Source organism: Coccomyxa subellipsoidea (assembly GCF_000258705.1).
Source record: "Coccomyxa subellipsoidea C-169, whole genome shotgun sequence".
Classification (NCBI taxonomy): domain Eukaryota; kingdom Viridiplantae; phylum Chlorophyta; class Trebouxiophyceae; family Coccomyxaceae; genus Coccomyxa; species Coccomyxa subellipsoidea.
The window spans coordinates 1,141,034-1,168,308 of NW_005178041.1; the positions used below are offsets into that span (position 1 = coordinate 1,141,034).

Sequence of the window (27,275 nt, forward strand, 5' to 3'; positions counted from 1 at the left end):
CTGCATAGAGCCTTATTGAAATGCTGAAGTGGTTAAAAAAGGAACGGAAACGAGAACAAAATCATGAACTGGTTGAAGAACAAACATTGTGAACATACATTAACAAGCTTGGAATCTCTATACTATAATCACACCCAGGAATGATCCTCGCCCATGATCCCCCCACGGAATCCATCAATGGTGTCAAGCAGCTGCTCCATCACCACATCCACAACCTGCGCATGACATTGCACAATCTTTAGCATTTGGGGAATGTACCTGTTGTTCATCCCACAAGGCATGCCATCTTTGCGAGCAATTTTACGGCATTTCAAAGGTGGGGCATTGTTGAATTTTGTACTGAATTTCTTTGCCTCTCAATTGCACATTATTTGCACAAGAGGAATGCGCAAAGATGATGTACCTCGCGGTAGCGTGAGGACACAAAGTAGTGGTCTCCCTGGATGGGCACATTCGTGAAGCGGCCGCTGGTGTACTGGGCCCACTGCTCCATGTTGCCGCGGTCGATGGTGCCGTCTGCGAGGCCGTCAAAGGAGGTGATGGGAAGAGGCAGGGGCGGCAGCGGTGTGTGGCGGTACTGCACGGCCATCATGATGTCGTTGACACCCATGGGCGCCACCTTGTTGAACAGCCGCTCGCTCTTCTTCATCTCCTCCAGACCGGCAAAGTTGCCCTTCTCAAAAACCTGAGCAGAAACATTGAAGGGTTTTACGATGAGATTAACATTGCCTTAGTACAGAATGGAGAGACCAAGGGCCAGGTCATAGTCTTGAAACACTGTATACAAAATGGGGCTTGTACTGAGGGCATCTACAGTTAACAGCATCCTTTACGTGTCGGTCTTGATTCTCACCAGCATGAGGGTCTCCTTTGGCAGCTTGTCCCAGCCGCGCAGCTTGTCCATGACTTCCTCAAAGGGCGGCGGCTCATCCGCCGCCAGCTGGCGAGTCATGTAGAGCTTCATGACAGCAAACGCATACAGGTGCGGCGGCGACACTGCTGCGGCAAAGAGGGCAACTGGCATTGGCGCGTTCTTCTCTCGCTCCACCACACGTGCCACCTCATAGGCTGTGATCGCGCCCAGGCATGTTCCAAACAGCGCGTACGGCTTGCCCTGCAGCAGAGAACAAAGAGACTCCCGTTTAGGCAAATGTCAACAATATACGTGTACGAGGAAGCATTGGGAAGGCCACAGCTAGCCTTGCTCAAGCACTGTGCTGCATGATCATCAATGGAACAAGCGCTTCATGGGGGAAGTCAGGCTGCCCTCACCTGCAGAGGCAGGGCATGCGCCAGCGCTGTGGCCAGCTCGGAGATCTCGTTGATGGAGGGCTCTCCCTCTCTGCGACCCCTGCCAGGTATCTCGATGGGGCATACTTGAATGCTGGGAGGCATCATCATGGCCCACCTGCCACCAAGCACTTGAAGGTCAGCAACCTCATCTCACAACTATCATATCGGCCCAAGCCTTCAAATAATGAAGTCTGTGCCCATATGTGAGGAGAGGCACCGGAATGGGTCTACCTTGCAAAGACGTTCTCAGAGACGCCGCCAGCGTACGGCAGGCAAAACAGCCGCAGCTTCACAGTCACGGGCGACGGGGAGATCCAGAGGGAACCCCGCGATCCGGACGACCGCGCCGCGCCATCCGCGCCGCCCGTTGCGGAGACGGCCTCGGCCACCAGCCGCGCGATGGTGGCACCCTCAGGATCCTCAATCAAGACTGTCAGTATCACTCCCAGCCGATCCTGCACCGAGTGACCGCAACGCGACATTAGCTATGATCCTTTCAACACTTCCACTGGTTCCAAGGGTCTTCCTTCCGTTAGGAAGTCAGCTGTGGGAAGTAGTGGTTTGATGGTGGTGGGCAGTAGGCAATCGGCCATACAAAATGGCCTAGAGGGAAAAAGCAGCGCACCTGCAGCTTCTGGCGGAGCTCCATGGCGGCCAGGGAGTCCAGACCCTGGGCAGCCAGCGGCATGCTGACGTCCACATCCGCGCCCACATAGCCGGACACCATGTCCCGAATCTCTCCCTCCAGCTCTGCTGGATCAATATCGGTGTGCCCTGCAGTCTCGCCGCCTATCTCCTCGATGACATCCTGCACCCACAGAAGGCGATATTTCCGCCAAGTTTTGGAAGACTACCGTCGCATGCACATGTGGGATGCTGGCCCGCAGCATCAGAAATATGGCTGTGTTATTTTCATATGTGATACTTTTTGCATCAGGAGCTGTGCAGCACCTGAGGATCTGGCAGCGCTGGTTGCGCGGGGCCCACCCAGGAGTGGCCCTCTCCGAGAATGCCTCCAGCGCCGGCCTTGTCCATGAAGTCCAACAGATCCGTGGCGATCACCTTGGTCACCTATAGCGAAAGTCACACCTCTCAGACTCCCACAAGCAACAAAGCCCTGCTTGCCCACCTGCCTGTTGCCCTGCCTTTGCCTACTGGATCAATCACTGCCAGGGAGATAAGATCTAGCATGGCAAGACGGGCGCAAGGACATCAACATATTGCTTGTCTCTGCTATGGGTGTATTTAATATGTTGAAAGTTTCAATAGAGAATGGCAACCCACCTCGCGGTAGCGGGAGGACACAAAGTAGTGATCTCCTTGGATGGGCACATTAATAAATTTGCCGCTGGTGTACTGAGCCCACTGCTCCATGTTGCCGCGGTCGATGGTGCCATCTGCGAGGCCATCAAAGGAGGTGATGGGAAGAGGCAGGGGCGGCAGCGGCGTGTGGCGGTACTGCACGGCCATCATGATGTCGTTGACACCCATGGGCGCCACCTTGTTGAACAGCCGCTCGCTCTTCTTCATCTCCTCAAGGCCGGCAAAGTTGCCCTTCTCAAAAACCTGCACAAGGCGACAGCACCAGGGCTTCACCAACTTATTAACTGGTGGCAAGGTTTTAGAGACAAGAGTCTGGGCTCCGTGAAAGCGTTGGCACTGCTTTTTGTGAAGAGGAGCCTGAATGCTCCACACGAATAATTCATAAAAACTGCAATCCAAAGAAAGGCGCATGACTCACCAGCATGAGGGTCTCCTTTGGCAGCTTGTCCCAGCCGCGCAGCTTGTCCATGACTTCCTCAAAGGGCGGCGGCTCATCTGCCGCAAGCTGGCGAGTCATGTAGAGCTTCATGACAGCAAACGCATACAGGTGCGGCGGCGACACGGCAGCCGCGTACAGCGCCACGGGCATGGGCGCCAGCTTCTCACGCTCCACCACCCGCGCAATCTCATACGCTGTTATTGCCCCAAGGCAGGTGCCAAATAGCGCGTACGGCTTGTCCTGCGCATCCAGTAATGAATCTCGCTGATGTGTTTCAGATCCTCCCTCATGGTGTGGACTTGGCAAATGCAATGGCATGCAGTTAGGAAGCAGGCAAGCATGTTAGGGTAGCAACCTTTAATGACAGCTGTAATGCAGAGGGAATCGAAGGTCACCTGCAGGGGTAGAGCATGCGCGAGGATGTTGGCCAGCTCAGAGATCTCGTTGATGGAGGGCTCTCCCTCTCTGCGGCCCCTTCCAGGTATCTCTACAGGGCACACCTGGACGCTGGGTGGCAGCATCATTGCCCACCTGCAGACACAATTGTCCAGCACTTTGGCCTCCCTCAGAGTTTCTATGAATAATGCGCACTATCGGCAAATACTCCATGATGGCCTCGCTGCCGAGCATCAGTCAAACGTCAGGAAACGGCATCGGCAAAAATGGCAACGGCATCTCAATTTGTCTTGAGGGGATCTGAATCATGCGTGAGAGAGGCTTGTGCGCACCTTGCAAAGACATTCTCAGAGACGCCGCCGGCGTAGGGCAGGCAGAACAGCCGCATCTTGATCGAGACAGGCGTCGGCGAGATCCATAGCGAGCGCTCCTGCGCGGCTGCGGCGCCGCCGCTGCCGCCCTCTCCGGCCGCCAGCTTGTTGCGTGCTTCCTGAGCCAGGCGCCGCACTGAGGCGTTCCCGGGGTCCTCGATCAGCGCCGTCAACTCCAGGCCAAGGCGATCCTGCACACGGCATTGCACAGTCTGTACGGTGTGATACGCCAGCTGCCAGCTGCATGCTGCACATCTGTAAACCATCTGTGAAAGTGATCAGCAGGGGGTCAGGTTGTCAAGACGCACCTGAAGCTTTTGTCTGAGCTCCATGGCAGCCAAGGAGTCGAGTCCTTGGCTGGAGAGGGGCGCGTCAGGGGTCACATCGGGACCGATCAGGTCGTGCACCAGAGAGAGGATGGTGGCTTCCAGCTCTGCCAAGGATGGCATGCCCTTCTTGGTTACCTGCTTCGCCTTTGCCTCTGGCACTTCTGCCTTGTCACCCTCCTGCATTTTGCACTTTCCACACTCAGGCCAATGCAGATACATCAGGCGCCCTGATGCTTACCGTCAAAAACACCTACCGCAACCTTGCAAGCTTCAGGAAGGTTCTGTGCGAGCCAAGAAGTGCCAAGAAGCGCTCACCTCATCTGCAGAGTCCAAGACAACAGCGAACATGGCAGGCTTCTGCTTGACACCCTGCAACAGCAGGCGCCAGTAGCCGGGGGCGGCCGCGCCGCGTACGCCAAACGTGGCGCCGCGCAGAAGCCCCTCCATTGCTGCAACTCCAGCCGCCGGAGACAGCATCCCCAGCGATTCAGCCTGTGCTGCGCTCACCGCATGCTTGTCCGCTGCCATGCCTGCACACAACACCAACAATGATTTTATATATGTCGGTGGAAGTGCAAGGAAGCAGGAGCATGGGTGGAAGCAAGCATGCATGCACATGATACTCTCTGCCATATCGGCTTGCCTGGTGAAGTTTTGTCATCCAGTTTTGAAATTAAGGTTTGAGATTTCAAATTTGAGGTGAGTGTTCTCACCGACAGCGGCCCAGGCGCCCCACTGGACGGCCAGGCTGGGCAGGCCACGTGCGGCGTCGTGACCGGCGAGCGCGTCTACAGCGGCGTTGGCGGCGCAGTAATTGGCGTGGCCCGAGAAGCCGGCCAGCGAGGACACCGACGAGAACATCAGTGCCTGCGACACGGCCGCCGCCGCGGCTGCCGCCCCGATGTTCTGCATCGCGCCTATCTTGGGCGCGATTACCGCCCGCAGCGTGCCCGGTGTCTGCTTCAGCAGGCGCGCCTCCACCTGGCAAACACACATGACGCCCGTTCAGCATCAAGGCGTTTTGTTGTGATTGGACCATTATTAGTACTGTGTTCTGTGCTCATCAATGTACTAGCTATGATGCCGCACCAGGCCGTGCTGACCAGCCTAAATATGCAAGGCTGCAGGGGGACACAATCAAGGCAATTGTGCCAGGAACAAGGGTCTTGCCTGCAGGCCCGCTGCATGGAGCAGGCCGCCGAGGCGGACAGGGCTGTTGCGCGAAGCGGCAACGGCGTCGCCGGCCTCAGAGCGGCCGCAGACGTCGGCGCGGAGCAGCGTGACGCATGCGGCGTTGCCGGCGTCGGCCAGGAGGCGCATGTCGGCTGAGTTCGCGCACCGGCCGGAGCGCCCGAGCAGGATCAGAGGAGCCGCCCCGGATGACAGCATGTAGGACGCTGTCAGCAAACCCAGCCCCGCTGTCCCACCTGTCTCACAAAGTCCACATTTTCTCTGAATGAGCCTCATTGTAGGATGTAATTTTTATTCTTAGGCGCATTTTGAAAGGCGTGAATAGGCAAATAGCAGAAACGCTTGCCTGTGATGATGTAGGCAGAGGATTGCGCGCTTGTGACAGCGCCCAAGCCAGCCGCTGGGCTGCTCCTGTAGAGCATGAGCGGGCGCCTGAGCGTGTTTGAGCTCGTGTGAACACCATACATGTCGCCCTGCTCCAAGCCAGCAACGCTACTTGACATTGCCTCTGTGCTGGCAGGGTCTTGGTCAAAGGGCTCATTGGCGAGGGATGGTAGCTCGTAGGGCAGGCACTTGCAGATGCCCAGGGCTGAGCTGTGTCCCAGTATGGCTGACAGTGGTTGCATGGGAGCTGGCTGGGCGGCTGTGGTGTGCACTCCCGTGCTAGGCAGGCTGATACGCTTTGTGCCATGCAACTTGTGGTGCTGCAGCTCACGCAGCAGCGCTGCAGATGCTTCGGCGGCTGTTGCAGCCAGTGATGTGCCCTGCAGAGGCGCCTTCCTGCTTCGCACAGTGAAGCCTCCAAGCTGCAGCTGTGTGGGCTTGACACCTACAGAAACAACAAAGCCGCTCGAATTCTTTTCTTATGGTGCATGACATTAGAACCAGCCACAGTTTGAAGCATATGTTCACACTGCAGAATTAAAGCAAATGCTTCATTCATATGTTATGCAACACTTTTTCAATGAGGACAAGGGGCATTGATGCATGTACCTGATGATGTCAAGCTGCCATGCTGGACAGGAGACGCAGTCTGCCACTCCACCTCGTACACAAGTCCAGCAGCCGCCTCCATGGCATCCTGCTTTGCACGCTTCGCTACCTGGAAGCTGACCGCCTCAAAGCATGCCGACAGCTCACCCGAGCCTCCTGTGATACCTGCACCGCCTGCACTGGCGCGCTGACCTGTCCTGGCAACCACCCAAGCCCTGCTGTCCCTGATTGACAGAGCCGTCACAGTAAACGCGTCTGCAGAGCGCAGCACTGTGGGCGCCAGCATCTGCTGAGGGCCGCTGCTGCCGTTTGTGAGCAGGTCAAGCGCTGAGGCGCTGACTCCCGGCATGCAGAGGTAGCCGTCGCAGGACACGCCATGCGCGTCTCCCACAGCGATGCTGCTTGCCTTCGCAGAGTCCTCTGCGGTCTCTGATGCTGAATTCAAAGCGAAGCATGTGATGTCTGCCAGTGCCGACGTGGGCGCTGCAAGCTTGACTGGGCCCTGGGATTTCTGTGTAGCTGCAAAGGGCTGAGCTTGCAGGAGCAAGCCACCACTTGGCTTCTTGCGGTCACCGTGCGCCCGCACAGTGACCTCCGCTGCCGTGGTGAAGGTGCACGTGAAGGCGGCAGAAGCTGGCAAAGCTGGCAGCGGCACCTGTTCAGGCAGCACCACTCGCGCCATGGAGGCACATGCCAGCTGCTCGTCCAGCGTGCACATGGCGGCGGCAGCAGCTTCCAGCAGCGCGGAAGCCGGCATGAGCTGCTGGCCACACACCAGGTTCTGCGCAAGGGTCGCCGTCTGGGGACCCAGCAAGAAGCTGAAGCTGGCAGTGGCAGAGTCTGCGCCAGGTCGAAGGAAGCCCTGCACCAGAAGGTGCGCCCTGGGCAGCGGATAGAAGCGGGCTCGCTCCCAGGGCAAGCTTGCTCCTGGCTGGCCAGGCAGGTGGCCGGTGACAGCTGGCGAGGCGAGCAGCATGTGCGCGTTGACTCCGCTCATGCCAAAGGAGCTCGTGCCTGCCAGCTGGCTCGTGTTGAAGCCCCCTTGCAGAGCACCTGCACAGACACACTCCATTCTGAGCACAGCCGCGCAATATACGTTTCCTTATCCAACCTTTTTAGCAAGTTCTCTCAAGGGCTTCAGCTGTGCTCAAAAGATAACATTGCCGGGCGGACAGGTGCGGCACCTGAGAGTTGCCGGGGAACAGCGGCTGCATGGCCGCCGTGGCGGCCCCAGTCCTTGAGGGCGGCGGCCACGTGGGGGTTGACGTTGCGCAGGTGCATCACAGGGGCCGCCATGCCTTCCCGCAGCGCCGCGCTCGCCAGCAGCATGCCAGTCAGACCTGCATGGAACTTAAAAGTTTCAGCAGAAACACTGTCGTCGCCATGCACAAGCTATTTCACATTCCATATCCAGAAAGCAGATGACATGGGGATGCAATATGATTGTACCTGCAGTTCCTTCAGTGTGACCATAGCAGGATTTGTTTGAGAGCAGGGCCATGGGGCCGTCCGCTCTGACGCCGGCCGCGCCGAATCCCTGGCCGAGCGCGCCGACCTCGATGGGGTCGCCCAGGGGCGTTCCTGTGCCGTGGATGCTGACCAGGCCCACCTCTGTGGGGGCTGCTCGGCTGGACTTGAGGGCTGCCCTGATCAGAGCACTCTGTGAGGGGCCGTTGGGCGCCGTCAGCCCGCTTGACCGGCCGTCCTGCACAGAGGAAGGACATTTCTTTTGTCATGACATTGCGTGAAGGGGAATACTTCTCGCTTGGAATTTGCTGAGCAATCTCTCAAGGCAGACATGCAAAGAGGGATCTGAATGGCATGGAGACAAAAAATCTGCTATTTGCCCGGTGTACTGGGAAAAGAGTGCACCTGGTTGACAGCGGAGCCCCTGATGAGCACTTGCACAGAGTCTGACGCATCCCTTGAGAAGTCGCGCAGGACGGCCACTGCGCAGCCCTCGCCGCGGCCGTAGCCGTCGGCGGCTGCATCGAACGTCTGACAGCGGCCAACGGGCGACAGCGCCTGCAGCTGGCAGATGGCGGCTGTGGTGCCGGCCAGAAGCATCAGACTCACCCCAGCCGCCACTGCTGCATCGTTGTCCTCCAATAGCAGGCTCTGCAATTGCCCGACAGAATACTTTGCTGCTTATGACTAAAAATATTCCAGCCTTTAATGTCCCATTCCTTAATGCACGCATCGCAAAATTCGACAAAGCCACTCAAGACCTTGTTGGGAAGATGGCAGATAACTTCTTTTAGAAATAGCAGTTCTGGCAAGGGGCATGTTGTAAAAGGTGGAGATTGGATCTGCACCTTGTGTGCCAGGTGGGTGGAGACGAGGGAAGAGGAGCAGGCGGTGTCGGTGCTGATGCAGGGGCCGGTCAGGCCGAAGGTGTACGACAGGCGCCCCACCATGAAGCTGAGGCCGGAGCCCACCACTGCCTGGGGCGGCAGCTTCCCGGCAGCCGCCACCATGACATCCGTGTACTCTTGGTACATGCAGCCCACATACATGCCTGCAGCCAGCACACCTTTCAAACCCGCTCCGTGACTGGTGTGTCTTCTATCTTTTACTCTGCGATTTGTTTTGCGTCAGATCTTTATTGCTGGCTGTTCGCACGTGATTATCATATAATTGATAGAGGGGTAAAAGACAATCCGCGTGCCTGTGAAGCTGCTGACTGGCTGCTTGGTGGCGCTGGCCGCATGCGCGAGCGCAGAGCCGACCTCCTCCATGAGCAGCCGCTGTTGCGGGTCGAGCGCCACCGCTTCGTTGCGCGGAAGCCGGAAGGCAGCCGAGTCGAAGAGGGCAACGCCGTTGCAGAATGCGGCGCAGCGCGCGTACATCGTCATGGCGGATGACGTGGCGTCCGGTGAATACGCTCGCTCGATGTCCCAGCGATCCGCCGGGACCGGCCTCGGCAGATCCGCCCCAGCCGCCGCATTCGCCCAGAAACCATTAAATCCTGGCACAGATTGAACAGCAATCAACGCTCAGGACATTCAAGCATGAAGATTGCGTTGAGCTGCTGATTGCAGGCTGCAGAGCTGAATCATTCAAGTTGAATGTCGTACTGATTACTGACAGGTAGGGTGTATATGGCGGCACCTGTGCCAGCTCCGGGGTAGCGGCAGGAAATGCCGATGACCTCTGATGCGCGTGACTGCCACGCAGCGTCCCGCCTCTGCACCAATTCTGGGAAGCTCTTGGGCACCGTTGCGAGTTCTGACGCGGCAGCGGCTGGCCCTTGCACGGAGGCCAGGTGGCCGGCCAGAGCATTGGCAGTTGGATAGTCGAACACGAGCGTTGCTGGCAAATCCTCAATGCCAAACTTTGTGGCAATGGTGTTGCGCAGCTCCACAGCTCCCAAGGAGTCCAGACCGGCCTCCATGATGGGCTGGTCTGCTGCCACAGCTGCGCCCAGGATACCCTCCACTATGCCCTGAATGTCTGCTGGGCTGATGTTGAAAGCGCGCACCTACATATTCATAGCACATGCCTTTTCAAAAGGTAGGCCTTGGTCCTGGGGGTAACTAAGGGCCAATTGCAGGCCTTCTCTTTGAGAGCGAAAAGGTGAACCTGAAGGCAAAATAGCTGCATCTCGGTAACTTTCGACACTGAGCGGGGGGATATTTTGGTCAAGAAACTCACAGGTTGTGGTCCTGTTGCAGGTGCAGATGGCGGCGCCTTCTGGCTTGCAATGTAGGTGGACAGGTTGGCAGCAGTGGGGTAGTCAAAAGTGACAGTTGCTGGCAGCTCCAGGCCGAAGCGGGACTGGATGCTGTTGCGCAGCTCCACTGCTCCCAAAGAGTCCAACCCAGCCTCCATCAGAGGCTGGTCTGGCATTGCCTGTCACCAAAGAATGAAAGAGTTTAGCCACGCTTTTACATGCTTCCCACAACCCTTACAAACCCCGCAGATTGAACAAGATTACACATGCGAGGAAGTCCTTTTGAAGACTCTGCCAAAAGTAGTTGAGTGCTGCATGCGCACCTGCGGTCCCAGCATGCCCTTTACAATGTCCATCAGGTCACGCAGAGCATCTGCTGGGGAGATGGCTGGGCCTGTGGTTGCCTGCAGCTTGGCTGCTGATGCCACCGGCTGCATCTCTGCCACTGCTTTTTGCTCTGCAGGTTTGAACTCATCAAACAAGAATGGCACTGGCTGCCCTGGCCTGTTCAAGCGGTTCCAGATGAAGGGGTTGGCAACAACCTGCATGCACAAAGATGCTTCTCAACTGACTATTGCATTGCATTGCCTCTGTCAAGTAGACCCCAATCTTGTTGACTTGCCTCTGAATGCTATTTTGCAGCTAACTTGAAGCTACAAGCTCATATTATTAGGCAAGGACACTCGTGGTTCCCCCAGAATTTGTGAGATGTTGCCACTTGCCTGAGCATCTGGCATGGGCGCTGACAGGGCTGCTGAGAGGGCCGCAAGGCCCGCTGCTGGCTTGATGGATCCCATGCCCAGCCGCTCAAAGCGCTGCAGGATGGCTGCATCCGCCGCAGCCATGCCCGTCGCCCACGCACCCCACATGACACTCACGCTCTCCACCCCTGCATGCAAATGTTTCCCAGCACCATTTCAGCCCTCCTCTTACACATACGAGTCAGGATGTATTGCTCTTTTAAGAGGAATGCATACATGAGACAAAACAAACGATAAGAACTGATAAGCCCACCTGTGGCTTGTGCGTGCTGTGCCCATGCATTGAGCTGAGCGTTGGCGGCCGCATAATTGCCTTGGCCGGCCGGACCCAGCAGCGCAGCCGTTGATGAGAACAGCGCCACGTTCTCCAGCGGCGAGCCTTGCACCGTGGCCATCAGGTTCAACACCCCGGGAAGCTTCGGGGCGGCTGCAGCGCGCATCATGGCCGCCGTCTGTTTCGGCAGGGTGCCGTCCTGCAAAATTCCCCCGGCGTGCCAGATCTGGCGCAGGGGTCCCTGCACATCGAGCGAGCGTGTTTCCTCGCGCATTCCCACATCGCAGCGAGAGATGGTCACGAGGGGCATGGCGGCAATTTTTGCTGTCAGCGCCGGCTGCACGTGGCCGCTGCGGCCCAGAAGGTGCACATGCAGCCCGGGATCCTGGCCTGCCCACACCCCCAGCATCGCGCCAATGTCTCCCAGGCCGCCGGATATGACTACGCTGCCAGAATGACCCATGACTGGTGCGGAGTCATTTGCTGCGGTGCGAGGCTCAGAAGGCAGCATTTGCGGCAGGAAGGTGACGCCATCTGTCAAGCGTACGCCAAAGGCATCTGTGCCCGCAGCAGCTGCAGACTGCCTGCTGGCGAGTGCGTCGCTGGCATGTGCCTGCCACATCATGGCAGGGTACTCCTGTGCCGCCGTTCTGAGCAGGCCGGAGGCTCCCGCAGCCGCAGTGGCGCTGCTGAGGCGGCCCGGCTTTCCAGGCCCAGCGCTGATGACACCCAGAGTGCTGAGCTGCAGCCCTGCTGCCTCACCAGTGCGCCCAGCCAGCACCTGTTGTATGCGTGCTAGGCCGGCAGAATTCATTCCTCCAACACCGCTGCCACTCTCACTTCCCAGCAGGAGAGAATCCGCTGACATGTTTGCTGCGGGCCTTCCAATGGTGCGCCAGGAGAGGACGTGTCTGCGGTGGCGTGCCAGAGGAAAGGGGGCGGCCCCGGCAGGAGTGGCTTCTGCCGCCTTCCAGTGCAGCGTGTACAGCATCTCAGTCCGCTCCCGCGCAACGGTCTTGGGTGCTGCTCTGGGCGCGCCAGTCATCGGCTTGGCTAGCAGCTGCTGCATGCTTGCGCCGCCGGCGCGGCCGCCGGGGAAAGCCAGCCAGTAGCTGCTCAGCGCTGAGTCATCCGGCTGCAGTGAGACGTCCCCTGCCGTCGCCCATGACTGGACCTGTCCGACGCCGCCGGGAGTCCAGAAGGCTGCAAGCGCGGACGGCACCCGCACTGTCACTGTGCCGGCTGTGGGCTGCTCGCTAGACTTGATAGTGTCTGTGGCTGCCAGCAGGGCGCCAAGGTGGAGGGAGGCGTCCAGGGTGGCGGGGTGCACATTGTAGCTGTCATTGCTTCTCTTCTGGGCGAGCTCACCATGCGCTGCTGCTGCCTGCTGCGGGCTTGGACTCTGGCTTGCACCTTGTGCTGCTGCTGTGCTGACCAGTATTTTGCGCAGGACGCTTCTGCTCAAGTCTTGTCCTGCCTGGCTGGGTCCTGTGATACATGAAAATTCTGCATCAGGTTGTTGCGCATGGCCTACATGATTTGTAAAGGGGAGAGGATGGCAGAGTGAGCATATCTATCATATCATATGCCAAAATACAACCAATTATATGTGGCAAGTTTCGCTTCCAAGATGCAAAGTTCTCACCTAACAGACCGGCTAGGAGGCCTTGAAGGTGCGCAGCAGACGCCTGGCCAGGTTTGTGATTGCTGTGCACTGAGACCGATGCTGCGCTGGCCGACAGTGAGAGCACGCATTCCATCGTGGCTGGCTTGGATGCAGACAGCATCAGGGGCGCTGGAATGCTGACACCCAGGAGCGCTGGAGACAGATCGCCAAGGCTTGAGCCATGTGCCAGCAGGTGCGCAGCTGACAGCGCAGCTTCCAGCATGGCGGCACCTGGTATTAGGGCCTGCCCAAACACCTGCAAAGATAATGGCTTTAGGAGCTTATTATATTATACTGCATGCACGCAGTCTGGTGGACAATAATCTCAAACATTCAGTATGAATGATGGCTCGACTGATAGCAGCATGGGGCTCACCTGGTGATCATGCAAATAGGAAAGCACAGCTGCCTGCAGGTTGCACTGCAGCACCAACGATCTGGCTGAATGGCCATGTACAACCCCCCGCAGCAAGGGATGCACGGGCGGTGAACACCAGTGGCTGCTGCGGCTGAATACCAAGTCCTGCAAGCAATAACAGTCACTCAGGTCACACAGGACAAGGTTAAGAATCTTTGCTGCATGCCGCGCACCGAGCACAAGTCTCAGGGCACTCCCCAAAATATCTAGAGCAGAAAACACCCAGCGAGAGAGCTCAGCGATGAGCTGACCAAGGGTATCTGACCTTATCAGAAGCAATTAAAGCCGGCTGTGCAAAGGCCCCTGGGGCCACAAGCGCGTGAGCATTGACGCCGCTCATGCCAAAGGAACTCGTGCCGGCTACCGCCGAGCCCTCTTCCGCGCTTGCTGCGGCGACGGCCGGGCCGGGCTGGAGGGGCACGCAGGCGCGCAGGCCGCAGTGACGGCGCCAGTCCGACAGAGCCGCAGCCACGTAGGGGTTGATCGTGCGCAGGTGCTTGACTGGCGCCGAGGCGCCGCTGTGCAGAGTCATGGCTGCTAATAGCAGGCCGGTGAGACCTGCAGTCCGCATGCATGCAAATGTCTCAAATCACCTGCTCAATCGCATAGCTTTCCTAGACTTCAGAGGGCCTGATTTGTAGTTAGAGGACAGAAGTTTTGAGCATGCTATTTTGTGATGTTGGGCAATTTCCTTCCAAAAGGAAGAGGCTTCTGCACTGAGGCACACCTGCAGCGCCCTCGGTATGCCCAAAGCAGGATTTGTTGGACAGCATGGTCAGCGGCCGCGCCAGGGGACCGGACACGCCCTGGCCGAGCGCGCCAACTTCAATGGGGTCGCCCAGAGGCGTTCCCGTGCCGTGCACCGACACTGTGTGGACGCGCATGGGATCGACACTGCCAGAAGCCAGCGCTGTGCGGATGAGTGCGCTCTGTGAGGGCCCGTTGGGCGCTGTCAGCCCACTCGAGCGGCCGTCCTGCACACCATTCACAGTAAATGTTGAGCTCAACTCTGCAGATTTTGCACCTGTAAGACTTTTTTTTTTCTTGCTCCAACAGCAGGCATGCAGCTCACAATATGCATGAGCATGTGATGAGGTGCCAGCTTCTGCAAAACCCATTTGTTTCAAAATACAGGTAGGCTCACAGGCAGTTGCAGGCCTACCTGGTTCACAGCTGATCCGCACAGGACACCCATCGGAGTGTAGGGAGCTGCGGAGTCTGTGGGGCAGAGCACCGCCACAGCAAAGCCTTCGCCGCGGCCATAGCCATCTCCAGATGCATCAAAGGATCTGCAGCGTCCCACAGTCGACAACGCCTGCTCCCATGCACTCCGTGTTACAGCCCATGCCACAACTTGTTCAAGAGCATCATGTATGGCTAGCGAGTCCATCAAGGGGTAAAAGATGTGGCAGCCTTTACCTGCAGCTTTGTGCTGCAGACGCACCTTGTTTCTGGCAAGAACAGCAGATAAATAAGAGTACTAATGATAATGTATTGCTGTGAAAGTGAGCAGGTGCAATGCTCACCTGGAGCTGGCAGATGCCGGCTGTGGTCCCACCAAGCAGCATTATGTTGATGCCGCCTGCCACGGCCGCAGCCGACTCGCCGTTGAGCAGAGCCCGGTGCGCCAAATGGGCGGCCACCAGAGACGATGAGCAAGCGGTGTCGGTGCTGACGCAGGGTCCAGTCAGCCCGAATGCATAGGACAGGCGGCCGACCATGTAGGGCGGCCCGTTGCCAATGAACGCCTGGGGCGGTAGCTTCGCGCCAGCCGCCACCTGGACGTCTATGTACTCGTGGTACATGCAGCCGATGTAGACGCCTGCGCATGAATTTGAAAATTTCCAAAAGCATTGCTCTGCCTTGTTCAAATCCCTGCCGCGAGTCCCTTGAGCAGGTGCATGCTTGAGAAAGGCCTAAGCATCGACAGAATCAGGAGAGACAATGCATTGGGCAAGACAGGGGAAAAGAGAAAAAGTGAACCTGTGAATGAGCTGACGTCAGCGTCCAGGGTGGCGCACGCGTGGTGCAGCGCCGAGGCCGTCTCCTCCAGCAAAATTCGCTGCTGCGGGTCCGTGGCCGCCGCCTCCGCAGGTGACATGCGGAAAAGCGCAGCATCAAACCTGTCGACATCCGCGCAGAAGCCCCCAAACCTGCGCGCATGCAGCAGCATGGCTTGATCGTCTGACATGCAGTCTGAGAGCTGTCCCTTTCTTAACATTTGAATGCAGGGAAGCTCACCCTGTGCATACTCGGGATTTGATCGAAGAGAAATTACTGGACCAAACTTGCAGAATTCAGGACAATTCTCTGAAGGGCGTCCAAAGCACGTACCTGACATTGATGGACATTTTGCCGGGGAGGATGTCTGGGCTGTAGACGGCATCCATGTCCCAGCGCGCGGCCGGCACCACGCGCTGCACATCTCCCTCGCCCATCATCGTGCCCCAGAACCCTGCAGCCCCCGATGTTGACCCATCCCCTGCAGCACACCTCATTTCAGCCACAGCGCACAATGTAAGATTACTTTGAGATACACATTCTTGGATCTCCCCTTGCCATGGTTTGAGCTCTATTTGTGCTCTGATCAGGAGGATCCTCAGAAAAATGATATGCAGAATATCTCCAATTTTTTCAAATGCAGAAAATTTCATGTATGCCGAATAGAGCACACATTGGAGGGTTGACTGGTGCAGCCTCACCTCCAGGGTATCTGCAGACCACGCCGACAATGGAAGACATGTCTGCAACATGGCGGCCGGCGCCGCGATTGTCACTGGCGACCAACATGCTGCTGTGCAGGTCCACGGAGGCAACGCCGCGCTGCGCATGGCCGGTCTGGGGCGCCAAGAAGGCGGCCATGGCCGAGATGGTGGGGTAGTCGAAGGTGAGGGTGGCAGGGACGTCAAGACCAAAGTGTGCGCTGACACTGTTGCTGAGTTCCACTGCTGCCAGGGAGTCGACTCCGGCCTCCATCAGCAGCTGCAAGCACATGTGCAACATGTGTGAGCCTCTGCATTATTGCTGGCGCTCATTGGGATTCTTTGATTGCTTGTAAGTTTCATAGATGTAAATTGTCTGCAATACACTTGCAATGCCAGGGAAACTCTCCACCTGCGTGCAAAGACTTCCGTTTGACGACAAGCAGGCAGTTGTGCAAGACAAGAGGCTTCCCATTTGGTAGGTCTGGTTCAATGGCTGGTCGTGTAATCTGACCTGATCGGGCTGGATGTCAGCGCCCAGCATGGCACGAAGGATTTCCTGAATATCCCGCTCCACAGAATCTTGGGACCTCGCGTGTGCGCTTGTTGGCGCATCTGCAGCCTGGTTTGGCTGCGCAGGAGACATGCGTGTTGCCAGGAATGACGCCAGTGCGGATGTGGTGGGGTAGTCAAAGGTGACAGTGGCTGGCAGCTCGGTGGCCAAGTTGGTTTCCAGTTTGTTGCGCAGCTCCACAGCTCCAAGGGAGTCCACACCAGCCTCCAGTAGCGGCTGCATCAACAACAGGCTCATGAATGTGGGTCACAAAACAGGATGCACTTTGCACACTTGTGTATATTGTAGATGTTGTAGATATTATAGATATTTTGAGCTGAAAGGCAGGGAAGAAAGGACGCAAATATCTACACCTGGTCGTCAGGAATGCTGGTGCCCAACATGGCAGCAACGGCTTCTTTGACCTCCTGGAGGGCCCTTGCTTGCATGGAGGCTTCGGATCCCCCTTGAGGCGCTCTGGAGGTCACCTGCAAGGAGCCCCATCCTCGTCAAATGCAACCACAGTGGCCTTCGCATTTCTCAAAATATCTGGCTCGGTTGAATGCGCAGCTGGGCATACTCTCAAGCCTAGCCGAAACTAGAAAAAGCACCCCACCTCGATTGGTGCTGGCGGCGGCAAGGCTGCAGGAGCGAACGCCTCAAAGATGGGCGGTGCGCCAGACTTGAGCAGCCTGTCCCACATGACGGGTGCTGCCACAAGCTGGCTGAGCCCAGACGCCATCGCAGCCGAGAGCAGACGCAGGCCTAGGCCTGGCGTGATGGTTGTGAGTCCTGCCTTAGAGAAGCGAGCGTTCAAGCGCGCATCGTTGGCGGCCATGCCGGTCGCCCATGGGCCCCACATGATGCTGCTTGCGGCAATGCCTGCCAAAAAGACCACATCATGTCAAGCGCACCTATACAGCTACTTGAGAATGGCGCTATCTAGCGTTTGCACTCTGTTGATGAGCAGGAGAGAGGATTGATGTAAGAGGGTGTCACCCGAGCACTGCTGCAGCTCTGCCCACGTGTTGAGCTGGGCGTTTGCTGCTGCGTAGTTTGCCTGCCCAGCCGTGCCGAGCAGCGCCGAGAGCGAGGAGTACAGGGTGCATGCTTGGACGGGCTCGCCGCTGGACGCATGCGCCAGCCTCTGGGCCGCCACAAGCTTGGGAGCTGCCGCGGCGCGCATGCCTTGGGCGCTCTGCACAGCCATTTGCATTTGATCATGCTCACCAGAGGCAATAGTCGAGCCTGAAGAAAACTACCTTAAATTGCAAATCTGGATTTAAAGAAAGGAGAGTCTGCCAGTGGTTTGACAAGTTGATTACCTGCTTTGGCAGCATAGCGTCTTGCAGCACACCGCCGGCATGCATGACAGAGCGCAGCGGCGGCCCACCACAGCGCACAGCCTGCAAGAGTGCATCCACCTCACAGGATTGCGCTGCATCGCAGCGAACAACATGCACAGCCGCTGTACCAGACAGCAGAGCTTGCGGCAACATCTGAGCGGCTCGCCCCGATCTGCCGATGAGGAAGATGTGAGCTCCCTGTGAAGCCTCTGCTGCCCATGTTCCAGAGAGAGATCCGATGTCCCCAAGACCGCCTGTCACAATGATCGATTCACCGATAAGTTGGATTTGATGGCCCAGGAGTCCATGTGCTGAGCCAGCTGCTTGTGAGGGCTGGAGGCGCGGGGCCAGGCTGAGATTGCGGCTGCTGCACACGCCGAATGCATCCGCTGGCTGCACGTGCGCGTCTGAAGCGGCAGAGCTGCCTGCGTAGTGCTGCCAGGATGTGCCGGAAATCTCCTGTGCAGCCACGCGCAGCAGCCCGCTGGCACCGGCTTCAGTCTCAGCCGCCCTGCTCCATTGCTGGGAGACACCGGCGCAGCTGCGCAGGACATCCAGCTGCGGAGCTGAGGTGTGCAGCTGCACGCTGGCTGCCTTTGCAGATGCAGCAGCTGCATTTGCTTGGATGAAGCGCAGGCTGCCGGCCAGCGCAGAGCTGCTCTCGCCTATAGCAAGCCTGGCAGTTGCTGTCTTTACGCCGCCGGCTGACATGGCTGTCCAGGTCAGCACCGGCCGGTGCTGAGCTGGCAGTAAAGGTGGCGCAGCCCCCGGCGCTGTGACAGCCCAGCACAACTCGTACATTGCATCCTGCGCTGAAACTTTGCTGATTGCTGGCGCCGGCACAGGAGGCGCCTCGCCCTTGCCGCGCGAGACCGGCTTGAATAGCATCCCAGAGATCGCCATGGCCGAGCTGCCCTCAGCCGCAGGGACCAGACAGTAGTCGCTGACGGCTGTGCCGTCCGCCAACAGACCCATGACCGCGGCGGACGCGAAGGTTTGCGCGGACGCCAGCCGCCCGCGAATGGCGCAGGCGCGCAGGCCGGCCGGCACCCGCGTGACGGCCGGCGCGTCTCCCGGCAATGCGTGCGCCGCTCCGGCCTGGGTGCAATTGTCAATGACGGCCGGGTGGATTAGGTACTGCCCGCCCGGCTGGCGCACGTTCTGCGCCATGCTGGCAACTGCCACTGCAGCAGTGCTATGCCTCTTGTGCACTCCGCTGAGAGCTCCGCTGATAATGGCAGAAAGGACTTGCTGAGAGGGAGCAAGCACAGCTGCTGCATCTGACACTAGCATGCAGGTGGCTGCGGCTTTGAGATGAACCTGGCGGCCTCCGGAAGCTGACGCGACCTCGAGAGTGCCAGATCTGGCGAGCACTGTGACTCCCAAGCAAACAGCTGTCCTGGTCTGCTCCATTGCACTGGGCAGCACGAGGGGAGCGGGGATGCTGGCATCTGTCAGAGCAGCCAGCCCCAACAGAGCGCCGGGCGCGGCCGAAAGCATCGCAGCGGTGGCAGCTGCAGCCGCTTCCAGCATGGCTGCTGCCGGGAAGAGCGCGCGGCCCGCTACACGGTGATCCCACAGATAGCAGAGCGCCGTGTGAGACAACGTTGCCTCCATGCGCGCCTCTACTGGTGTTGCTATGCAGCGCGCCAGTAGCATGTGCGGCTCCACTGGAGAGTACCTGCACACGGGGAGAGTGTTTTACTGCTGCTTGCTCTCTGCTTGACCGGCTTGATACTGAGATTCAGTAAAAGGGCCCAGCTGAGCATCAGAACATTTGCGCGTATTTTCTTTCTTCTCTCTTCCATATCAGGAAACTGTTAAGATGGCAGTTAATGTTATACAAGAGCAAAGCAGGGGTGCGCACCACAGCCGACGGCGCTGCCAGAGCGGCCTCCTGGTCACAGGGGTTGCCAGAGCGCCTGATGAGCGGCTCAGCACAGCGTGGGCGTTGGTGCCCTGGAAGGCAAAAGCGCTCACACCGGCCGCGGCAGAGTATTCGGCGCTGCCCCTGCCGGGCTGCACGCCTGGGCCGTGCTGGCGGGGGATGAAGCGCGGCCGCTCGCCCAGCTGCTCCTGTGTCTGCAGGATCCTGCTGACATGCGGGTTTACCTGCAGATTTGCAACAAGCATTAGGTTCAAGAAATGCCTATCCAAGAGTCACTGAGTCAAATAACAATGCTTCTAGCCCACTTAGGGCCGATTCAATGCCCCACTCTGATTTTCCTAGGAATTATACCAAAAACTCCAAAAAATCACAGGGTGAAGACTTCATGAAGGGCTGGGAATCTACATTCTGCATTTGCTCAACAAAGATTTCAAGGTGTTTCCTGGGTACAAGCAAGAGTTGTTTCGAGCTGCATTGAATGAAAGTGTCAACTTGGCGTACCTGGCGCAGGCTGCTGATAGCGTGGGTGGTGGCCTGCCCGAGCATGGTGATGAGGTTTGAGACGCCCACAGCGCCGGCCGCCGGCTCCGCATGCCCTAACCGAGACTTTGTGGCCGTCATGCGCACCGAGGCTGACCCGCCTGCACAGACATACCCTTCAAACAGGCATCCTCATGCAGGGGTGCAGGATGGAGATGGAAGCAGCATGTTCAGCAGAACGTCAATCCAAGTGGAAGTGAAGCACCTTGCAGCACTGCTGAGGCAGCTCCAACTTCGATGGGGTCGCCCAGGGGCGTTCCTGTGCCATGCATCTCCAGAGTTCCAATTGCCTGCAAGAGAAGCAGTCCCTCTGAATAATCTACCTTGTTTTCTGCAAGAAGCTTGCCAAGCCCTGAATGGGGTCCTTCATACCCTGCAAGGGTCTATGCTTTAATTTGAACAGCCAAAATTTTAAAACTGAGCTGCCATTGAGTATTCGCCCACCTCAGGAGACATGTGAGCTGCGCTGATGGCGCCACGGATAACACTCTGCTGGGAGGGGCCGTTGGGGGCAGTCAGGCTGCTGGAGCGGCCGTCCTGGTTCACATAGGTTCCCCTCAGCAGAACACCGCAGTGTCCCAGATCCTCACCGTCCACAGACGCCGCCGCAAGGTGCATCACAATGCATGCCTCGCCCCTGTCAGCCACAGCGCGCCAAGCTGTCAGTCTTGTGAGATAAAACGTATTATTCTGGCGCTTTGCAGAAATATTCAGAGAAGTTTTTGAGACGTAGAATATCAGCAGAAATACAAGAATGTGGTCTCTTGGCTGACCTAGCATCAGTTTGCTGCTGTTTTTAACTCTCTGTCAGCTCACATTTACATGCAGAGAGAAGTTACTATGATATCATGCATGCAATTTCCCAGCTGTGGTGCACATTCCACTGGCAAAGGGGTTGCCACAAGAGGTGGCAAAGTAATATAAAATAATGCCTAAAGGGCATGTGCGGGCACATGGGGGGCATGTGCGCGCCTGACGTAGCCGTCGGCGGCGGCGTCGAGCGTCTTGCAGCGGCCGTCGAGCGTGAGCATGCCGGCCACCTGCGCGGCCGCCGTGGTGGTCTCGGCCACCATGAGGTTGACTCCCGCCGCCAGCACGGAGCCGCGGTGGGTGCGCAGGTGCTGCATGCCCAGATGCGCGCCCACCAGCGCCGATGAGCACGCCGTGTCCATGCTCACCTGCAAAAAAACACCATCAAGTGTTATCTGCTAGAGGCTTCTCAAATCAGGAGAACCCACAGCATGTTTCCAATCTCTTACTCAGGAGTGCCGGAGTACAGTTGCATGCTTGGCTGTGGTGGCTTGTACAATGGAACGGCGATTGTTCTGGCAGCTTGGAAATACAGAAATGGGCAAGTTCTGCATTGAGGGACCTATGTGCAAGCATCTCGTTGAGAGACTGTAAAATAGAAGACACGGAGGGTTGTGGGTGCACCGCGGGCCCTTTGAGGCCGTAGATGAAGGACATGCGGCCGGCGGCGACGCTGAAGGGGCCGCCCGTGGCCGAGAAGGGGCCGATCTTGGAGAGGTAGGGGGCCGCCATGCCCCCGTATTCCATCTGCTGGATGCCCACATACACGCCCACCTCCGGCGCTGCACCATTGCCGCTGCTGGAAGTCAGAGTTACCTCGGACTGCATCAGCTCCCATGACACCTGCATGTTTCCACCAGAAACTCTCAGCAAGACATCTTGCAATTCACCAAGTATCTCGTCACCCTGAGCATGTCTAATTTCGCATAACGCCTCACACAACTCGTACTCGTCAGACAGAAGAGCATTCAATTTAGGTATCTGTGTACCTTGAGCACTGCCAATCTCTGCACACTGCAGATTTTCACAGGTGTAGCACAAGGCATGATCAGCCCCTTCCCCATGACTTCATTTGATCGGACCAGCACTGTTCTGCAAGTGATTTGGAAGAGGTCACCTCCAGGAGGAGGCGTTGCTGCGGGTCCATGAGCTCGGCTTCAGGGATGGTGATGCCGAATTGGGCGGCGTCAAATTGGTCCACGCCCGCCAGAAAGCCGCCAAATCTGGCGCGCAGCTGGCTCTTGCCGTTGCGCGGCGCCTCCAAGTCCCAGCGCGCATGCGAAACATGAGTAATGGCGTCGCAGCCGGTGCCATAGTGCGCTGCCGCTGCCTGATTGCCCACTGGCAGCCGTGTTGCAATGGACACCTGCGCACAGGACATAAACTTGTGTCATCAACGCTGGAGTTTTCTTCCTGGCTCTGCAATGTCTCTGCATGCGGTGAATCCTTCTTACAAAGTCATACACACGACATTCCACAGCACAGGATTCGCCAGCTTGTATGGCAAAGCAAATCGAACTGGAACTCTTTTGCAGACCCACCTTGCCTTCTGGCAGGAACAGTATGTGATAAGAAGGTAAATGTGCTGGCCAAGCTACAATCCTTGCAGGATTGACATGACTGCGCACCTTGGCCAGCAGCTGCGAGGGGTGGGCGTCCAGGGGTGAGGTGACCAGGGAGGTCGCGGTTACATGTGCCGGCACCAGGGCGCCGGCGGGGGCCATGAGGGAGTGCACATGGGCAGCCATGGCGCTGACTGAGGGGTAGTCGAAGACGAGCGTGCCCGGCAGCTGCAGGTTGAGCGCCGTGGCAACGCCGTTGGACAGCTCCACCGCCGACAGTGAGTCAAAGCTGCCCGCCGCAAACTGCCCATCCGCCCCTGCAAATGCATCAAGACACTCTGCTTATATACACCCACAATTATCAAATGCCCTAATGTATGAATGCCTTAGGCACTCCACCGCTGTATTGCAGGACAAATACCCTTTCAAGTGCCCAACATCCCTCACTGAAGTGCGTCTTATGCCTCCCGTTGTCAACGTTACCAGCCCACTCCGTTTTTAGGTGTAAAATTGCACGTGGAAAAATGAGGGCGCGCCTTCGATAGAGTCAGCGCCCAGGATGCTAAGTGCAGCGTCCCTGACCACCTTTGTGACGGCCTCCAAAGCCACCGCTGGCTTCTGCACGCCAGCTATGACAGCAGGAGCCTGCGCTGCGGCTGCATGGCTGGGTGCAGGCAAAGCGGCAGTCTGTGAACGCGCATCGACGGCTGAGAGTGAGCGCAGCAGCGCCCAGGGGCCCTTAGCAGAGTAGATGCTGGTGAAGCGTGGGATGTCGATGCGCGCATACACCATCTGGGGGACCGATCCGGCCGCCACCCCAGCCTCCCACACCTGAAACATGGATTCATTTTGATGTTGGTGCTTTTAAGATGAATCAGTAATCTCAATTGAAAAAGGTAATCTGGGTAATCTTATAGCAATTGATAAGCTCAAACCAATTCTTGATGTCGGTGGAGGGGTCCCTTCAGGTTATGCATGAAGGGAGTACAGCACATGTTCTTTAGCAGAAGTAATAAAATCTCTGGTAAAGGGAATCGGTGTAATATGACGTGCCTCTTTAGGAGAGAGGCTGTGCAGGCCCAGCGAGGCGAGCGCCGCCACGTGTTCCGAGGCCATGCCCGTCTCGGCAAAGGGGCCAAACTGCACCGCGGTTGCAGGCAGGCCGGCATGCTGCCGCTGTGTGGCCAGGCCGTCCAGGAATGCGTTTGCGGCCGCGTAGTGCCCAGCGCCGGACTGGCTCCAGACTGAGGATGTTGATGAGAAGAGCACCTGTGACTGCACTGGCAGCTGCATGGCGCTGGCTGTCCCCGCACCAATCACCTGCGAGCAGCAGATATTTCTGTTAACGGCAAGTTTGGCATTCTTGCAAAACATTGCGATCCATGAAGCCTTAGTGATGTCACCAGCTACAAGTCTCTCAATATCAATGTTGACAAACCAAAAAAAATATGAGAGGACAGGCAGACAGAGACATGCGTACCTTTGGTTTCGCGACGTCCCAGAAGTCTGCTTCGTTCATGCTGTCGAGCATGGCAAAGCCGGACACCCCAGCTGCATGCGCGTAGTGCTGCACGGCCGGCAGGTGCTCGTGGGCCCAGCGCAGAGCGGCTGCGGACTCCTTGGCGTCGCCCGAGTCGGCGCTGACGGTGAAGACTGTGACGCCGGCCGATGCGAATTCCTGCAGCACATCGAGTGGAAGTGTGCCAGAGCGGGAGGTGAGCACCAGGCACCGGCAGCCCGCCGCCACCAGCTGGCGAGCATACTCCAGGCCCAAGCCCTGCGCAGAAGAGGATATTTTAGGGCCTGTCATTTAATCGTCTCTCTAGCTGGTAATCAAATGCACTCCTCAATGCGAAGTGAAAAGAAGGCAGTGACTGATATGACGATTCAGTTCTTGCAGGTCCTGCTCATCTCTCAATATTTTTTTAAGTTCAACATCTCTTTCTGTGTGGCAATTGATCAAATGCTGCTGCGCAGCAATTTTCCAGAAGGTACAGAGATGCTCACGCATGCATGCGCACCATTATTTGCTGAGCTGCTGCAAGCAATTACAGGAGGTATTGAGCTCTCACCTTGGTGCCTCCAGACACGATGCTGGTGAACGCTCCATCCATCGGCAGCGGCCGGGGCATCATGCCAGCGCTGGGCACCATACGCAGCCCAAATGCTCTGCCGCTCCTGAAAGAGACCGCAAACTCGCCGCTGCTGCATGCCATGTGGCCCAGCTGCACAGCGCTCGGCAGGCAGCCGCCACTTTGAAGGTCAATGGTGGTGCCAAACAGCGCCCTGTCCTCCATGAAGAGCGTTCTGGCCAGGCCTGCGCGCATGCAGAGCACGACAGCTGAGTTTCATGGAGAAGGGACATCATTCAATCTTCTTGAACAGAAGTTGTAGGCAGCAGTATCAAGGAGCACAAGATAACACAGGCCTGCTAGATTGTGCTGTATAAGCATATGTGTAAAGTAGGCAAGGGGGGAACGGAGCTTACCGAGGGCCATCAGGCTTTCTGGCTTTGCGTGGGCTTCATAGGGGCCAACAGTCTGGGTGCCCCAGGTGACAAGGCTGAGCTTGGTGCGCGGCTGCGCCCTTCTGAACGTGCGGAAGGCCCACAGCATGGAAGCTGACGCAGCCAGTGACTCAGCCGCCACCTCAGCACCCGCGTCCTGATCAGGCCGCTGCTGCACCAGGAAGCAGTGGTCCGACTGCGCCTTTGCCATAAGCAGCTGCAGATCCACATAGCAGGTGACCACTATGTCAGCTGTGCCCTTGGCAGCTTCCTTGTCAGATTCCTTGCTGTAGACAATATTCAGTGCCACAACAGATCCTTCTGCGTCCCTGCACAAGTCCTGAAGCACGCATGGCTGGCTGCTGAGAATGAGCCACTTCTGCGGCAGCGGTTGGATTGGCACTGCTGGCTCGGACGCGATTGGCTGCCACATCAGGCGCATGGCTGGGCTATCGGCTGCCCGACTGCTGCCCTGCAGCTTCCTAGAAGCCATGACAAGCCCTGAGAAGGCCGCTGCCGGCGTGGCCGCCTCTGCTTGGCGGCAGGAGATGTCTACTGCGCTGAGCCGCTTGCTGGCAGGGAACACTCCATCCACGGCAGCAGACACGCTGAAACCGTGCGGCAGCTGGGGCGCGCACGATGCCACATAAGCCTGGCAGGAGACCGCTGCTGTGAGGGGGGCTCTGGCAGAGCCCACAGCAGCCTGCAGCAGTGTGGCAGCCTCTGTAGCTGCCGGGTGAGTCAGGTAGCCACAGGTGGGCTGCAGAGGCGGGTGGCAGACTGTTGCGACTGCATTCGCTGCTGACAAGCGCTGAGCTGTCGGCACATGCTGCAGCAGCCTTCTGATCACCCCTGTTGAGCTCTCACTGGCTTTATTGGTTGCCAGTCCTACAGCACACTTGGCGGCCTGTGCTGTGAAAAAGCTGGCCCCGCCACTGCTGATGCGCGCTGCACCGGTCGCTGCATCCACTGTGCAGAGGTGAGGGGCCTGTGTGCTGCCAGCCAGATTAGGCAGCGTTAGCGCTGACTGGACTGCACAGTCAGCCAGCTGGATGGGCTGCGCTGGCTGGCCATCCAGGAGCATGTGAACGGATGCGGCGGCGATCTCAAACAGCGCTGTGGCCGGCAGCACGCAGGCGGTAGTCAAGCCTGTGCCGGCCTGGCAGTCCCTCAGGAATGCCAGAGCTGGGGCGCTGAAGCTGAGGGCGAAGATTGCTGTGTTGGTGCCGGTGGCTCTTGCGGCGCTGATGAGGTGGAAGGGCTGCGGCAGCGGCCAGACTCTCGACCTCTGCCACTGGATGGGTGCGGCCACCTGCAATTGACAAACAAGCACTCAGATCTTTTCTTTGCATCTGACAAATGCTCAGTACGGAATTCACCTCCCCTCTCTGTCCGGATCTTTGGGTGCAAAGAAGGCTATCCAGCTTCGGGCTCCAACTAGCCAAAGAATAATTATGCTCTCACTGATGAAGAGGCCTCTTGCAAGCAATTGGGGATGTTGTCAATACTGAGATGTATATGCAGTTGATGGTGCTACAAAGCTCAAAGAAGCGAAAACTCACCTGGGCAGTCTGACGGTCAGCTGACAGCAGCATATGGGCGTTGATGCCGCTCATGCCAAAAGAGCTGGTCCCGGCCACAGCCGCGCATCCGTCTTGGCCGAGCGCTCCCGCCTGCCCCGGTGACAGCTGGCGCGGTACCTGCACACCCTCGCTCTTTTCAGGGAAGCCAGGTTGTATGTTTATATCCCAGCAACTGATTTCCCACCTGCAATCTTCTACACATGCAGCGGGGATTCTTAATTGCAAATAAATGCAGGTTGCAGACCTGCGCGGAGATGCGGTGCTGCTTGCGCCAATCCCCGAGCGCGGCCTCAACATAAGCGTTGGGAGTGCGAAGGTGCATGACGGCCGGGGCGCAGACTCTGTTGAGGCTCTGCGCCGCCAGCAGAGCGCCTGTCAGGCCGGCTGCGCCCTCGGTGTGGCCAAAGCACGCCTTGACAGATGCGATGGCGACAGGGGCTCTGACACCTGCCAGCGGACTATCCCGGCGCGCAGAGAGCGCCTGACCCAACGCTCCCACCTCGATGGGGTCTCCCAGTGGAGTGCCTGCAATCAGGGTGTTATCTAAGATATGGGTGCAGATTCAAGCTTGGATGGCACACTATATTTTAGGGCAACAAAATGCGGCAGGCTTCTATTAATATGCAGCAAATTGCTTTAAGATTTGGCTACAGCATGT

The 27,275-nt window shown here is 57.8% G+C and overlaps 1 protein-coding gene across 1 annotated transcript in view; it reads right to left on the reverse strand.

Moving 5' to 3' along the window:
- Window positions 1-367: 367 nt before the first annotated feature.
- The window catches only part of COCSUDRAFT_39545 (ketoacyl-synt-domain-containing protein), a gene marked incomplete at both ends in the record, with an annotated part of 83,961 nt that continues 57,053 nt past the window's right edge, over window positions 368-27,275 (reverse strand). Inside the window, 56 exons of the mRNA XM_005650936.1 lie at window positions 368-685; window positions 854-1,114; window positions 1,273-1,408; window positions 1,525-1,748; window positions 1,919-2,101; window positions 2,245-2,364; window positions 2,578-2,859; window positions 3,035-3,295; window positions 3,451-3,586; window positions 3,784-4,013; window positions 4,131-4,328; window positions 4,467-4,681; window positions 4,865-5,132; window positions 5,361-5,578; window positions 6,058-6,171; window positions 6,336-7,388; window positions 7,520-7,675; window positions 7,785-8,040; window positions 8,208-8,453; window positions 8,651-8,824; window positions 9,020-9,303; window positions 9,447-9,816; window positions 9,990-10,187; window positions 10,332-10,550; window positions 10,692-10,897; window positions 11,023-12,531; window positions 12,689-12,965; window positions 13,086-13,232; window positions 13,393-13,685; window positions 13,855-14,101; window positions 14,290-14,442; window positions 14,654-14,949; window positions 15,111-15,280; window positions 15,462-15,609; window positions 15,830-16,109; window positions 16,344-16,619; window positions 16,757-16,870; window positions 16,999-17,264; window positions 17,382-17,580; window positions 17,708-19,409; window positions 19,596-19,840; window positions 20,118-20,257; window positions 20,362-20,446; window positions 20,601-20,712; window positions 20,747-20,793; window positions 21,110-21,334; window positions 21,591-21,809; window positions 22,084-22,332; window positions 22,595-22,845; window positions 23,224-23,359; window positions 23,630-23,848; window positions 24,009-24,305; window positions 24,601-24,845; window positions 25,017-26,346; window positions 26,597-26,734; window positions 26,862-27,142. Of these exons, the coding sequence (XP_005650993.1) occupies window positions 368-685; window positions 854-1,114; window positions 1,273-1,408; window positions 1,525-1,748; window positions 1,919-2,101; window positions 2,245-2,364; window positions 2,578-2,859; window positions 3,035-3,295; window positions 3,451-3,586; window positions 3,784-4,013; window positions 4,131-4,328; window positions 4,467-4,681; window positions 4,865-5,132; window positions 5,361-5,578; window positions 6,058-6,171; window positions 6,336-7,388; window positions 7,520-7,675; window positions 7,785-8,040; window positions 8,208-8,453; window positions 8,651-8,824; window positions 9,020-9,303; window positions 9,447-9,816; window positions 9,990-10,187; window positions 10,332-10,550; window positions 10,692-10,897; window positions 11,023-12,531; window positions 12,689-12,965; window positions 13,086-13,232; window positions 13,393-13,685; window positions 13,855-14,101; window positions 14,290-14,442; window positions 14,654-14,949; window positions 15,111-15,280; window positions 15,462-15,609; window positions 15,830-16,109; window positions 16,344-16,619; window positions 16,757-16,870; window positions 16,999-17,264; window positions 17,382-17,580; window positions 17,708-19,409; window positions 19,596-19,840; window positions 20,118-20,257; window positions 20,362-20,446; window positions 20,601-20,712; window positions 20,747-20,793; window positions 21,110-21,334; window positions 21,591-21,809; window positions 22,084-22,332; window positions 22,595-22,845; window positions 23,224-23,359; window positions 23,630-23,848; window positions 24,009-24,305; window positions 24,601-24,845; window positions 25,017-26,346; window positions 26,597-26,734; window positions 26,862-27,142 (16,622 nt within the window). The remainder of the gene's footprint in view (window positions 686-853; window positions 1,115-1,272; window positions 1,409-1,524; window positions 1,749-1,918; window positions 2,102-2,244; window positions 2,365-2,577; window positions 2,860-3,034; window positions 3,296-3,450; window positions 3,587-3,783; window positions 4,014-4,130; window positions 4,329-4,466; window positions 4,682-4,864; window positions 5,133-5,360; window positions 5,579-6,057; window positions 6,172-6,335; window positions 7,389-7,519; window positions 7,676-7,784; window positions 8,041-8,207; window positions 8,454-8,650; window positions 8,825-9,019; window positions 9,304-9,446; window positions 9,817-9,989; window positions 10,188-10,331; window positions 10,551-10,691; window positions 10,898-11,022; window positions 12,532-12,688; window positions 12,966-13,085; window positions 13,233-13,392; window positions 13,686-13,854; window positions 14,102-14,289; window positions 14,443-14,653; window positions 14,950-15,110; window positions 15,281-15,461; window positions 15,610-15,829; window positions 16,110-16,343; window positions 16,620-16,756; window positions 16,871-16,998; window positions 17,265-17,381; window positions 17,581-17,707; window positions 19,410-19,595; window positions 19,841-20,117; window positions 20,258-20,361; window positions 20,447-20,600; window positions 20,713-20,746; window positions 20,794-21,109; window positions 21,335-21,590; window positions 21,810-22,083; window positions 22,333-22,594; window positions 22,846-23,223; window positions 23,360-23,629; window positions 23,849-24,008; window positions 24,306-24,600; window positions 24,846-25,016; window positions 26,347-26,596; window positions 26,735-26,861; window positions 27,143-27,275) is intronic.